Below are 14,058 nucleotides of genomic sequence, written 5' to 3'. Positions count from 1 at the left end.
AGGGACCGGAGCAAACCTCACCTGTTGGACTAACCTTCGCACATGACTCAGGAGCAGAATGAATCACAGCCCGTAGCACTCCGAGAGGAGGAGGACGGGCAACCTTGTCACCGTAGGAAGGCGCTGCCGGGTGCTCAGGGCAGACGTCCTCAGACGGCAGGGCTTACAGAAGAAATGTAGCTGCCTCTCTTCTGGGAACTGCGTGTTTCTGGTGAGTTAGCTGAGATTAACTGACATTCCTGGTGCGCTAGCTGGTGGGTTAATTTATAGCTATTGTTAATGCATTCATTTCTTTTGGTTAGGAAACTCAGATCCTCAAAATGTTAAGTAAAGGCTGCATGACATATTTAAGAAGAGAATGAATGGGAAGGGAGAAGCAGGCTGGGATAACTCCTGCATATAAACAGCCTGGAAAATATCTAATATAACTTAGATTTGCTTTTTAACTTTTGGCTTTACAAAGGTTGAAAAGTACTACAGTCTGCCTTCTTGTTTCAAAATTTTAAATGCTAAGCATTTTTATTGTGTTCTTTAAGTGAACTCAGTCCTCAATGTGCCTTTATATACCCAAACCCATCCATTTGTGTCTCCATGGTGTGACACCGTATGTCCTGTATGAATCCCAAAGACAGGGCATCCCACTTGCATAGTGTATTTGGAATAACTGTCACATTCTAACGCAGTCGGTTAAGATAACCGTCAGAGAGACAGTCTGGAGGGCAAGAGGACACAAATTTACAAAGACTGGGACACCGTAAGCATACTGTGTAATGAGGACTGAGTAGGAGGACCAGCAGGACGTTGTCATCCTACCAGAGGCTGTGCTTGATCATCTTTTCAGATTTTTTTTTTTCCATCTTAATAGTAAGAAGCAGTCACTTGCCATTTTTCTGTATTTTCTGGAGGTATCGTAGGATGCCACCAAATTCCACAGGTCCTGGTTTTGAACCAGAGGATTTGGGATGGCAGTGGTGAGTGACTCTTAGTTTATGACATACACGCAGCATACAGCTGTGGTTTTCATGTGAACATCCCATTTGAAAAATGAAAAAAAATAAAAAATAAAAAATGACATTGTTCAGGCATAAATATAAACTCAAAATGGCACAGGCAAAATGTTTCCTTGAGAGCTACCGGCCTGTTTGTTCCTCCCACCTCCTTCCAAACATGCCTAAAACGCATGAACTTTCTCTTCGTTGACCTCCCCGTGCTGTACCCAAGCTGGGAAGCACCCTCTGTCTTCACAGGGCTGAGGGACCAAATCCCATAGCTTAGAGATGTCTAAGGCCTGGATTTACGGGTTTGCCCCATCCAACAGAGGCCAGAGAGACTGCAGGGGAACAGCGGAGAAGGCACCACCTGGGCTCTCTTACCTTGTGTGCTGGAGCAGTGCTCACCCAAGCTGGGATATGGGAAGCGGAGCAGAGCAGCTCTTCAGGGAAGGCAGGAGGAGATGACTTTAATAGATCCAAACTCCCCAGAGCGTGCCCAGCCTTGTTGTGGGGCTCACTGTTACTTGGTCCCTGCTGGAGAACCTGGGTCAGCCACACGTGGAGGACCGGAGCGAGCTCTCCGCTGGGGTAGGCACACCGACCTGGGAGCACTTTGCTTTGTAGCTTTGGAGAGCGAAACTTCCGAAGTAGTTCGGTCAGTTCAACGTGGCTGTCAAAGATCCTTACAAAAGCAGGATTCCTTTAAAGGCTTTCACCTATATTTCCTGTTAATACGAGATGAATATCCATTCTGCCGCTGTATTCTTCCCGAGAGGCTGCTTTTAGCAGTCTTCTCCTGTGTCCCTGCTGTGCATGACAGCGGCAGTGCAGATACTGGGAGGTAGCCTGCAGGTTATGAAACACCTCAGGAGAAAATGAGCAACCTGCATGTCAAATGCTCTTGCTTGAGCAAATGATTAGACAGAAGCCTTGCACGGCAAGACTTAACACATTCAAGTGGCACTTCTTATTAGGGTGTAGCAGACTTGTAAGTTGGTTTCATTGGCACCAGCACTTTATTTCCTCCTTTCTGTGGAGTGATCCATGTGAATAGCTAAAGCTTACCTGGACTGCAAGGTAATTGGCATACCTAACTGTGGGGAGCAGCTCTATTTGTATTTTCCGAAATATGGAATCAAAGGGGACACGTGAGATATTTCAGAGCCCTGTCCTAAAAGCATCGCTAACAGGCAGCTTTCTGGCAGGAGGGAGCAAGCCTGCATGCCTGGTTGGCTATAAAACGTGAACTTTGAATTGTGAAGACATTGAGAATGGGGGGGTGGAAATAGTAGCAATCATTAGGTCTATAACCGATAGGACAAACGCTTGCCTGAGGAGTCAGCAGGAGTGTTATTGACACGCCTGGCGCCGTGGAACATGCTCGTGAGCCATTTCCAGGGAACAGTTTTAGACAGTGCCGGGCCATGCTACGAGTGCGAATGAAAGTTGTGAGTATCAGGCAGTCAGAAAAGTCTTGGACTTCATATAATAATTAATCGCCTGTGGGGCCAGCGTGTCGTTCGCCTGCGAGCGGGTGCCAGTTCAGGTGAGGCCAGCGAGCAGTGACAGCAGCTCTGCTCTCTCCTGGCTGAGCAGTGGGCTGGGTAGGTCCACCCTTACGGTCTCGAGGTAACTTGCAGTAGACAATTTTCCTTGTCCCTGAGCCCATTCCTTCCCTTGGCAGGCATTAGTCCTCCAGGCAACATCCACGTCAGTGCTAGCCCCTGCTGTGAGCCTGTGCTCAAGCCTCTTCCACTCACAAGGAGCTCGGCTCGGGGACCACCAGCTGGGTGGCCACACGTCGGGGTTCAGGTGTCAAAACGCCTACGCTCAAGCTGTTATTTTAGGGGCAATGTGGACATAACTGCCCGAGCTCGCTTGGCCTTGCCTGCGTCATGCACTGGGAGGGCAGCGCAGACACAGCCAGGCCGGGGGGACAGGGCCAGGGGGACTGGAAAGCCCTCTGCTCTGATCGGGTCCTTCCAAAGGAGGCTGAGGAGTTGAGTTGGACAAGGAGCTATAAAACCTGGACTGATGCCATTGACAAATGAGGGACTAAAGGTCAAGGAGGAGCTTTCTGCTTCCCTGAGGGATGGGAGATACCTTTGCCTCAACGGCAAGCTGGCTATTCCTCCTCTTGGAGCTGAGCCCTCTGCTTCCTCGTCTCCACACCCTTGTTCTGCCATCCGTGGGCTGTCAGCAGATCATCGCTGCCCACAAAATACGTATTCTCTGGGATCATGGCAGAGGAGTGAGGAAGAAGGCAGGTTATTTGGGGAGGGGCTGGCTCTAGCCGCCAAGCTCCCACCTGTACAGGGTCACCCAGGCGAGGGGTCCCACCCCAGGCCTTGTGCCAGACCCACCCTGTGCCAGACCCCAGTGGCTCCCAGAGCCGCTGGCTGTGTCTACACGCCATCCTGGCAGCTCAAACTCGTGTCTGCAGATGGAAAGAGCTGGCACAGCTGCACAGGTCCATCAGGTCCCCTCTCTGAATACAAAGCTGGAGCAGGGAGGGGCGTCAGCATGAGCACAGGGTTGTTTGGAAGATGATCACTTCTATCTGTACTTTTGTCTCATCTTCGGCAGTCACCAGAAAAGAAACATGCTGGCCTGCTTTCTCCACTCCCTCTGCATGATAACTTCAGGGCTCCCACTGATAAAACCCGTGGCACTGCACAGTGGGAGCTACCAGAAGGTACTGTGAGGTTATCCCTCACCTCTCACCTCTCTCTTTCCCAGGCATCCGCACACTGAACGAACACTGGTGAAGTCGTGATCCATCCGAGCTGCACATACAAATATGAAGATACTCTGGATAATCCCATTTTTCCTGCTGCAAGGTAAAGGCTTAGAGGACGGCAGTGTGGGTGAAGGAAGCTACCTACACATGCCAAGGCTGAGCCTCGTCACAGGTTCTCACCCACTCTGGGCTCAGCAGGGGCCGCAACACAACGTTGTGTGCAGGGCAGGCTCACAGGAGCTGGAGGCACACATGGGAGAGTTTCCAGCGCTGTTACATGACCTTATGAATGCCTCACTGGCTGAGGACAAACACCTCTTTGAGTGTGCACACGTACAGGTAGCATTATGGCAAAGGCATGCATACATGGACCTCAACTGTCTGTAAATAGGGTATTTTCCTCTCCAAGACATAGACCCCTTCTCCCATGTACACACTGGCAGCAGCCTGACTCAACCAAGGGGAAAGTTGCACCCTAAGCCTTTGCTCACAGCAGTTGCAACCTCTTTGACACCAGAGAAGACACCTGATTGCCACGGAGGTGACACACTCATGTTGTGACAGGGTGGCCACACTCATGTTCTGGTTTCTTTGCAGACACGGAAGCTTTTCTGATGAAGAATGCTAAAATCAAGCTGTGTTTACAAGCCAGCCCAGAGGATGAGAGTTTGCTGCTGGAGGACTGTAACCCAGCATCACGTTTCCAGGACTGGTCTTGGCAGGGTGATTCCTTGATGAATCACGGCACGCAGAGCTGCCTCTCTGTGGTGGAGGCCAGCATAGTGCAAAGCCCCTGTGACAGCACAGCTTACACGGGCTGGGACTGCTCGAATTCATTGCTCTCTCCTCTGGGCAGCAGCCAGAGCTACCTGGTGGCGAGCAGGAAAGGAGTTGGTCTTGATAACGTGAGAGGTCTCAAGGCTCAGTGGTTGCAAGGCGGCACGGAGGGGAATGTCTGCGAGGAGAAAGCAGGTAAGTGCTGCCCACCGGATCCCGGTGGTGCACCTGCACCGCCAGGGAACGTGGGAGGGCACGGTCAGCATCCTGGGGTCTTTCCAGCCCTGGGAAAGCCCACCATAATGCGATCTGCAGAAACACCACAGCCAGAGACACCCTCTGCTTTCTGAGTACTGGAAAGGAGGCTGTGCACTCAGAGCTTGGTTCTGCCTGCTTGGAGAAATGTAGTGGGCAGCACTGGGGCCAAGGGGAAGGCCATTTCTCAACTCAAGTATTGCCATGAAAGACCACTGTATCTCTCCGTTCTTTTCCTCCACAGCCAAGGCAGTGCAAGAGAGCTACTTCCATGCAGCCCTTACCAGCACGCAGGTGTACGACCACACAGCATACAACTCTACCCTCGTGGCGGGTATGGATCCCGAAAAGCTGAAGGATCTGCTGTGGTTCTTCCGCACAGAAGACCGTAAGTCCCGCTGATGTTCCTGGGCTGAGTCCAAATAGAAATACACGGTCCTTGGCTGTGAACCCTCCTGCCCAGCGGAGGTGCCTGAGGGAATTATCTAAGGAGGGTATTTACCCCAGGTATATAAACCCTCAGCCTCACCTCCCGAAGAAGCAGGCCATGTGTGAAGTCAGGCATGGCGCTTTGCTGTGGTAGGGTCTTCTCCCAGAGAGGGCTCCAGCCTCCCTCCAGGCATGTTCTGCCAAAAGAGCAAAGGTCTGAGATCACCAGTGATTTTGGCAGGGTGCAGGGAGCGGATCAATATGAGTGGGTCAGCGCCCTGAGGATCAACTTCAAAGCCACGAAACCCAAGGACAGAACATCTGCTGCCATCTGCACTGCGCATCCCATATTCTGGGGCAAAATCCATTTTCCTGAGCGTGGCAGTGGTGAGAAAGGCTGCAGGGAGGAGGGGCCTTTCCAGCAGTGCTCGTGGTGGGGTGCTGCACCTCTCGGCCTTGCTCCCACCCTCGGGCACAGCCTCTCACAGCTTTCAGGCAAGGTGGAAAAGCCACATGAGGCAGATGGAAAACGCCTGGCTGGGCTCTGCAGACCCCTGCTCTGTGCATGCTAACGCTGCCTCTCCGTGCTTCCCCCAGCATCAACGTGGAATTACTCCATCCTTGCTCTTTCCTTCGTGGTCACGATTCTGGGTCTTCTCCTCCTGGGCATTAACATTACACGAAACAGGTGAGTGAGGAAAATTTGGGGTGCGGTGGTGCGCTAAGGACCTCAACCAGATGACATGGGGGGTTTTCAGGGCAGGAACAAGCACTGAGGGATGGAGAGAAGAGCAAAGACAAACTTCCTTTGACCCCTGCTTCACTGTAAAACCTTCCCTGCCTTCCTGCACTTCTTGTATGTCACTCAGATCAAGCACCTTCACTTCTCTGTGCCCTGGATCCTCACCAGTAAAACATCTGCAAAAGCACTGGCCAGCCCAAGAGAGGTTTTGGGAGGAAAATGCCACCGAATGTGTGTACGTGAGCTGCCCTCCCATGAGTACAGGGGCACACAGGGGCTCGAGCAGGACTCCCCAGCCATCTGTGATCCCACAGTGCTTCCCTGGGCCGTCCTGCTGCACAGCAGCCCTGCAGCTGAGGAGTAACTCGCTGCCTTCTAGAGCGAGGAAACACACAGGCAGAGCTTTCATCCTGAAATAAGACTAAAAGAGATGTTGCAAGCCTGCCCTGCCACGCTCTCGTATTAACGACGGCTTGCTGGGTGTCACTGCCTTGCTTTAAGCAGCGTGGTGTGCTGTGTTCTCCACGAGTAAACACTGGGGCTGTGTGTACTCAAACACTTCAGACCACTTACACGACACAGCGTGGCTGGCAGCGTTTCCCGTAAGCAGCTAACGCATTCCCGGGGCCAAGCACGCAAACAGACGGATGTAACATCACCTCGGGCAGGCACGCGCCCCAAACGCGGGCCGAGCTCGCTGCTCCTCTCCTTATCTCCTTTTTATGCCTTCCCTGCAGGAAAAGGAAGATCCACATGTACAAAGAAGCAGTGCAAGCTGCCCAGCAAGCTGAGCTGGAAGCCAAGCAGGCCCTGATACCGGTGCAGGAGTACAGCCCGGGCAGCCCGCAGATGCGGGAGCCGGCGCTGCAGGAGGAGAGGGCAGGAGAGGTGCTGGTTCAGTGGAAGGACGGGACCATCACCACCCTGTACAAGCAGAGCTCAGAGGATGCCATGTAACGGCCGGCTGGAGTGAAACCACTTAGTCTCAAAGGAACGCATCAGAATGTCTCGATTCACACTGATTGGAGATGGGGAAGTTTAACCATGCAGTTTAGCCTGGGGGGGGAAAAAAAAAAAGAAAAAAAAGGGAAGCAGCAGAGCTGCATCAGCAGAAGTGGCTCTGGACTCTCAAAGCCGTGCCTCCCCCGTTTCAGCTCCGTCTGGGTGCTCTTTACCCGCTGCTCTCAGCTGCCTCCAGGCTTCCCTCCCGCGAGCGTCGCCCCCTCGCCCAGATGCTGCCCGCAGGGCTGGGAGCCGAGGCGCGAGGGGCTGGGGGCTCTCACCGTGGTCAGCGGGGGAAGGCACCCTCAGGAAAACACTGACACTGAAGCAGAGGAGCGTTTGCTCTTTTCAAAAGTCATCTTTATTAAAATATTTTCCAAAGTTCATCGAAATCCCCTATCGAATCTCTCTCTACATATCGCTAAGGTCATATGTATATATGTACAAATGTACATGGGGGTGTTTCACTCTGCAGATCCGTGCAACTCCTGGGAGAAGCAGAACATTTGTCCTGGTACAGCAGATGAGCTCAAACACACAGCCCTTGGCTTGGGCATAGGTAGAGCCTGGTCACAGCACACGGTGCTCTGTGTTAGGATTCTCTTCACACCCTTCACAGGGCACACACAGAAGCCATGAAATAATTTAAGACATTTGGGAAGTGCATCACGTCAGCCTTTTAAACAAAAGCTTTTAGGAATGTGTCCTGGTCAGTGAAGCATCTCTCCTTGCAAAGCCTCTGAAAAGGAACACCGTCGTATAAAAGTTGGTTAAAAAAAAAAAAGAAGCTATTTTGGTATGACTTATTTCAATGCATGGGAATCAATTTTAGGACACCTGAGACCTTTGGTCGGCTGTAACGTTACCCGCCACTTTCTCGTTCAGATTAAAAAAGAAATTCCCCTTACTTATTGCTCGGCGAGGGGACCTGTCAGGTGAACGACACGGGCTCCTCTGTGTCTGGGGATTCATTCACCCTTCCTGGGCTCCCCATCTCTGCCTGATGGACTCCATCCAGCGCGTGGCCTCATCCGTCTGCAGATGCCCAGGCCCGCCGGCTGCCCCTGGGGACAGCCCTCGCCCTCCCAGCGATGCTTCTCGGCCCCGGGAGGTGCCCAGATCCGCAGCTGCATCGCCCAGGCAGGGCTGTGCACGTGTCTCCGGGACAAGGTCCCCGCTCCTGATGCTCCCAGCCCCTCGCAGAGCTGGGGGGACGGGGATCTCTCGCTGCTCCCTCGTGCAGGGACGCGCCTTAAAATATCTTGAAGCCTTTCAGCAAGGTGAGCGTGGGCGCTTTCCTCTTGCTCTGAGCCCGCGAGGACTTGACGGTGACCAGCTTGGCCTGGGCCACCGAGGGGATCTCCTTGTAGTTGACGGTGGAGAGGGTGTTGAGGGTGCAGCTGGCCAGCCCTTGCCGGGTGGCCAAGGTGGCCGGGGTGGCCACGTGCAGGCAGGGCCGCTCCTCAGCGATGAAGAGGGGCCGGAGGGGCACGCTGCGCTCCGCCTCGCGCCGCACCTCCCGCACCGCCTCGTGGAAGACGTGCTGCACTGCCGCGAAGTCCTGGCACGCCGACACCTCGTAGAAAAGGCACCCGAACTTGCTGGCCAGGGCCATCCCTTCGGCTTTGGTCACCTGCCTACGGAGGGGACGGGGGACGATGGGCGCAGCCTCGCTCGGGGCGCTCGTCCTGGTGGTGTGATGGTGCGGGAAGGGGACAGGGGTCTGTGTCTCAGGGCAAGGAGGGGACAAAAAGGTGTGCCAAGCGAGGTTGCAGGGGGCTGGGGGTGGTGGCAGGGCCAGCACATCCCCACAGAAAGGGAAAAAGCAGGTCCCGAGAGCAGGACCTTCTGGGGATGGCTGAATCAGGACGTTTGAGTCGAGGACCAGAGGGACACAAGCTCAGCTTGTCCCACAGCAGCACAAACAGCCAGCAAGGAGCTGTAGCTCAAAGCCCAAAGCATGCTGACGCTGCCTTATGACACAGCTGAAAAAACATCCCACCAAAAATAGGGGTGGGCTCCAAGCAAGCGCATCCCCCCGTGGGCGGCAGGGCCGCCCGCAGAGCCCTCCCCGGATACGCACGAGGATGCGACGAATGCCAACACGGGTGGAAATAACCACTAAAAAAACCCAAACCCTCACATCTGAGCTTTTCACCCAAGTCACGGGGATCCGCGAGCAATTCCCCAGCGGGAAAAGAGGGGCTTGCGGGTACCTGTACTGCTCCATGTCCAGCTTGTTGCCCAGCAGGAGCACAGGGCTCTCGTGCTGGCAGCCCCGCGCGTGCCGGGCGAGGACGTCGAGGTAGCGGCGGCAGCCCTCGAAGCTCTCCCTGTCGTCGATGCTGTAGACCACGAGGAAGGCGTTGGCCCAGCGCAGGTAGCGCTCGCAGTTCCCGGGGCCGTCCTGGGGGCGAGAGGAGCGGGTGAGCACCGGCCCCGTGTTGGCACGAGGAGAGCTGCCCGGCCCCTCACCTGGTCGGCGGTGTCCATCACCTTCAGCAGCACAGGCTGCTGGTCCACCAGCTCCTCCGAGGTGTAGGTGTCCTCTGCAAGGGAAGGGTGGCTGTGAGGGTGGGATGGACGTTCCCCAGCGCCTAGCAAAGCCCTGGCTGGGTGGGATGCAGTGGAAAAAGCTCCCGGTGAGGAGCGTCCTCTCGCCTCGCTCCTTCCTACACGGGCGTTATTTGGGGTGGCCGGAGGTGGGCGCAGCGGCGATGCAGCTCGGCAAGCCTGGTAGGGGGCAGCTTTTTCCTACTGCATGCAAAATGCAGGGTGGGATTTTATTTTATTTTACTTTTTTTTCTCTTTAGGATCAAAACAGCTCAGCACCTTGTGCCCCCAGTTCGCTGGAAATTGGGTCCCCCTCCAGGCTCACCCCAGCAGCATCCTCACCCCCCCGAACCACAGCGGCCAAACCCTCCCTAACACCCTCAGGTCCCTCCAGGGTTCACCCCCATGAAATTCCCCCAAAATCCATGGTGGGCTGATCACCCCCTGTCCCCTCTGTGTGCTCCTATGGGGACGGGAGGGAGCCCGGCACGGCCATCGTGGCTGCGCCCCGGCTCAGCCCTTATCTAAACGCTGCGACCCAGCAAGATAAAGCCTGCTGGGGGCTTGCCACGGGGCTGGCTTCTGATAAATCAGGCAAAAGCAGCAGCTCCTTTCTTTAGAAAAGGGTACAGGGCTTTAGAAACAAGGGGGCTGCCGTGTGGTGCCCCAGCTGGAAGCTGCCCTCTCCCAGCTGGGTCTTAGGGGATGCGTTTCGGGAAGGTTTTGCCATGGGAAGACGGCGGAACCGCCACGAAACCACAAACAAGATCTGAATAAAGGATTTTTCCTTCTTTCCTAAGAGTTATTAGGGGCTGGAGCTGGTTCCTGGACGGGGTCCATATCTCCCTAATGTCCCTGATAAATCATTTACAGTTCTTCACTGCGCACTGGAGTCAGGCCTAGGAAAATAGTTATTAATTACTCAAACGGAGCGGAAAAAAATGCCCAGACCCGCTCGCTGCACAGCACAGCCCCCGGGGACACTGCCTCCTCCACACTCCCAGCGGGTCCCCTTCTCCTGCAAAACACCCCAAAAAAGCGAGCAGGAGGCATGGGTACCCCCAGAACCCCCCCAAAAATGGGGTTTTGCCTCTGGCACGGAGATGCAAGGCGATGATGATCCCTGTGGGATGTGCCCACGGGGCGAGCACTGCTTTCACCGCTGTTTTTACAGGTTGGTTTGGGTCAAATCCAGCCCTTCTTTTGCTTTTCATGTCTTTAGTTTTTTTTCCTTAAATGCCATATTTGTGGGAAACGTGGGAAGGGTGCTCTGCCGGAGCACATCGGGGACATGCGGGGAAAAAACAGGGAGGAGAGAGAACCCCGGAGATAGCGCCTTACCCAAGTTGGGATCATACTCGCTGATGAACCTCTTGGTCAGAAACTTCACCGTCAGGGCTGCAGGAGGGGAAGGGGTGGGTGAGGACAGCGCGGTCACCCCTCGAAGCAGCGCCCCGCGACCCCCCGTGGTGTCCCCAACCCATCACCCCCCCGTTCCCATCACCGCCTGCCTCCGAGCTCTTCCCGGCCAAAATGCACCTCTTCTCCCCAAAGTCTTTCCCAGGAGAGCCTTGTGGCTAATAAATAATAAAGCCATTCTGGGTCATTTTGGGGAGGTTTTCACACCACTAGTGGGGCATGGGGAGGGTTTCTGGGCACCAATGCTTGAGGACCCACTTAGCCCCCGCCTGCTGGCCCCGATCCGCACAAGCAGAGATGCTGCTGCTACCCTAAACGTCCACAAATAACCCTAAAAAAAACCCCACAGGCATCGCATGCAAAGCAAAGAAACCCAGCCACGGCCGTGGGCCTGACCCAAAAGGCCCTGACCCGCTCTGGGAAGATTGCGGAGAAACTTTTTCCTCTCCCAAACATGAAAAAAAAAATAAAATAAAAAATTCTCGGGGCTGGTGCACAACATCGGGGCAGGGATGCTGCAACGGTGCAGGAGCCGGGAGAGCAGGGTGCTGGGAGCTGAAGCTGGGCGGGCACCCAAGGGTGCCAAAAAGCCCAAGGGCAGCGTTGGGCAGCCCGGGGGGCGCGTTGGTGCCGGCTCTCACCTGACTTGCCGGCCCCTCGGCACCCCAGGATGGCCACGTTGCACTCGGCGAGGGGGCTCTGGGGCGGCCGCTCGGCTCCAGCCCGGGGCTTGCCGAACATCGAGGACATCCTGGGTCCTGCGGGAGAGAGCAGGGGGGACGTGAGGACCCTCACCCACCTCCCCGCCGGGCAGCAGGGACGCGGCCGCTCTCGCCAGCCGGCGAGGGGATGCGCTCGCCTCCAGCCGCAGCCCTGGGGCGAACACGAAGACGGGGACCCCCCTTTTCCACCCTCTGCCCGTGGAGAAAGAGAGGAAGGCAGCCTCCCACCTGTGACTCCGAGGCCGGAGCTCGCCGGGTGCGTGGAGGCCACGGCGGGGCTGGGGGAGCAGCAGCCCCTTCGCCGCCCGCGCTCCCAATGAATGAGGCAGGCGGAGGCGAGCGCTGCTCCCACCACTCGGGCCCCAGCCAAACTCCTTGTAAGGCAAGCTGCCGCGCCGGGGCCGGGCTGGACACGCGTCCCCAGCCGCCCCAAGGACTGTCCCCTTGGTGCAACGCCCCGGGGGGGGCAGCCCTGCAGACCCCCGGCGGCAGCCGGCTGCCCGCTGGTGCCCAGCGGCGCTTTGCGGGGGGACCATCGCCGGCATCGCCTCCGTGGGGACCCCCCCAGCTCAGCACCCGGCGGCCACCCTTACACATCCCCTTCCCCAGCACCTCGCTGGGACCCCACAAACGCAAAGCAGAGCCCAGCTCCCCCCTGAGCCCTGCAGCACCCAGGCTGAGGCCGGCACGCTCATTGCACCTCCCGCGGGCAGACGCAGCGCACGGGAGCGCGGTGCCAGCGTGGCCGCCGTCCTTCCCGGCTCTTTTCCCCGCTCCTTCAGTGCGGGATGCATTGGGGCACAGGCACCGCCTGCTGCTGGCAGGCTCAGCGGGGAAAAAAAATCCCCTTTTTCCACCCAAAAAACGCGATCCCAAGGGGAGTACTCACCGCCGCTGTTGGCCGCGCCGAGCCATCAGCCCAACGGGCTCCAAAGGCGAGGAGGAGGAGGGAGCTGAAGTCAGCGTTGTCATGGCGATCGCAGCCATTCGGGATGGGGCTCAGCGCCCAGCACTGCCCGGGCAGGATGCGGCCCCCCAGGGGGTTGTGCAGGGGTCGGGTGCTGGGGTCGCCCGGGGGGGCGCGGGGCTGCTGCGGCCGTGCGGGGCTCTGCGCCGCTGGGATGATTGCCCTGTAGCGCACAGAGGATATTTTTAAACCCTCCCAAAATAGTTTGTGACCGTGGAAGCCCCTGCAAGCCTCGCTGCTGTCCCGGGGGGGGACGGACGGATGGACAGGGTCAATCCCCCGTGGGAAGCAGAGCCCCTCCAGGGACTGATTTTGGTGGGATGGCAACAACCCCCCTGCCCCAAATCGCCTTTGGACAGAGGTGGAGCGTGCTTCAAGGCATCAGAGCCAGATTATTTTATTTTTTTTAAAGCCATTCAAGATCTTCTTGTGCTGGCTCCCGTAAAGCAGCCTGCTGTCAGGGTGCTGCGGAGCTTCGTCCTCTGCCTGTGGGGGGGCTTTTGGGGGAACCCAGTGGGACCATGGTGCCGCCACCCCCTAGCAGCCCACTGCTCCTGTGCTGGGACACCCGAGCCAGATGGGATAAGGAGGGAGGGACAAAACGCCTTGGGGCAGGGCATGCTGCTTGCCTTAAATTATGGCTCTGAAGTAATCAGGGGCTGCAGGTGGTGACTAGGACGAGCCGTGGTGCCTGCCCCCCTCTGCACCCCGCAAGGGATGCGTAACGGGATTTCTAACCAGAAAAAGCTGTGAACAGCACACAGATGAGCAACGTGCCACAAACGACACTTTTCTTCATGGTTTTTTCTTTACATGAGTCACAGGTGGCTTCGTCTCCGCCGGCAGCCCCTCCAGGCTCTGCTGCAGCCGGGTGCTGCGGGGCGAGCCCCGTGGAGCTCTCATTTTTGGGCAGCTCTACACTTCATTTTTATTGCCACGGGGTCCCCGTGCAAGCACACGGTTCCATTGCTCGTGTGCCAGGGATGAATTTTGCCCCTGTTGCTCAAGTGCCTGGGGGAGCTCCGGGGCCGGTTTGCAAAGGGAAGCGCCCCGTAAACGTCTCTCCCTGCCCTTGGCCACGCAGAGCCCCTTTCCCACGGCCGGGCTGGAAGGCACCGAGGTTTGCTGACGTCCCTTACCCCCCTGCGGCCACAAAACCGACGTTTGCGAGGGAAAAAATAGTACAGCGCCCTGCTCTTCCCAGCAGCGCGGCCCAGCTGGAGGACAACCACGTGGAGCCCTCCCCGTGATGCCCAGCGCCTGCGGTGGGAAGCGGCCCCTTGGGGCCTCACGGGGAGGATGCCCGAAAGCACCAGCAGCCCCACCGCGACCCGCAGCCCCCGCCGGAGACCCCCCTGCCTTTTGGGTGGGCGGCAAGCGCGGCGGATGCCTTTGAAAGGGGCCGCTGGCTGCCCGCGGGGCCGATCACGAGCCGGGCTATCTTTAGCCGACGGGATTTA

General features: G+C 56.9%; 2 protein-coding genes across 4 annotated transcripts; one reads left to right on the top strand and one right to left on the bottom strand.

The window, feature by feature from the left end:
• SLC51B (SLC51 subunit beta) lies at window positions 1-7,329 on the top strand. Of its 2 annotated transcripts, none has more exons than XM_080607846.1 (6): window positions 1-211; window positions 3,732-3,832; window positions 4,330-4,704; window positions 5,009-5,152; window positions 5,791-5,881; window positions 6,673-7,329. In XM_080607846.1, the coding sequence occupies exons 2-6, from the start codon at window positions 3,793-3,795 to the stop codon at window positions 6,890-6,892; spliced, it is 870 nt and encodes a 289-aa protein (XP_080463972.1). In that variant the 5' UTR covers window positions 1-211; window positions 3,732-3,792; the 3' UTR covers window positions 6,893-7,329. The 2 variants fall into 2 exon arrangements, with proteins under 2 accessions (XP_080463972.1, XP_080463973.1); XM_080607847.1 differs by lacking the exon at window positions 1-211 and adding an exon at window positions 2,333-2,440.
• Window positions 7,281-12,647, bottom strand: RASL12 (RAS like family 12). Of its 2 annotated transcripts, none has more exons than XM_080607853.1 (6): window positions 12,521-12,647; window positions 11,551-11,667; window positions 10,832-10,888; window positions 9,413-9,486; window positions 9,154-9,344; window positions 7,281-8,574 (listed from the first exon to the last, which is right to left on the bottom strand). In XM_080607853.1, the coding sequence occupies exons 2-6, from the start codon at window positions 11,657-11,659 to the stop codon at window positions 8,190-8,192; spliced, it is 816 nt and encodes a 271-aa protein (XP_080463979.1). In that variant the 5' UTR covers window positions 11,660-11,667; window positions 12,521-12,647; the 3' UTR covers window positions 7,281-8,189. The 2 variants fall into 2 exon arrangements, with proteins under 2 accessions (XP_080463979.1, XP_080463978.1); XM_080607852.1 differs by lacking the exon at window positions 12,521-12,647 and adding an exon at window positions 11,860-11,990.
• Window positions 12,648-14,058: the final 1,411 nt, after the last annotated feature.

Source organism: Anser brachyrhynchus (assembly GCF_964034855.1).
Source record: "Anser brachyrhynchus genome assembly, chromosome: 11".
Classification (NCBI taxonomy): Eukaryota; Metazoa; Chordata; class Aves; order Anseriformes; family Anatidae; genus Anser; species Anser brachyrhynchus.
This window is presented reverse-complemented; position numbering and strand designations above follow the sequence as displayed.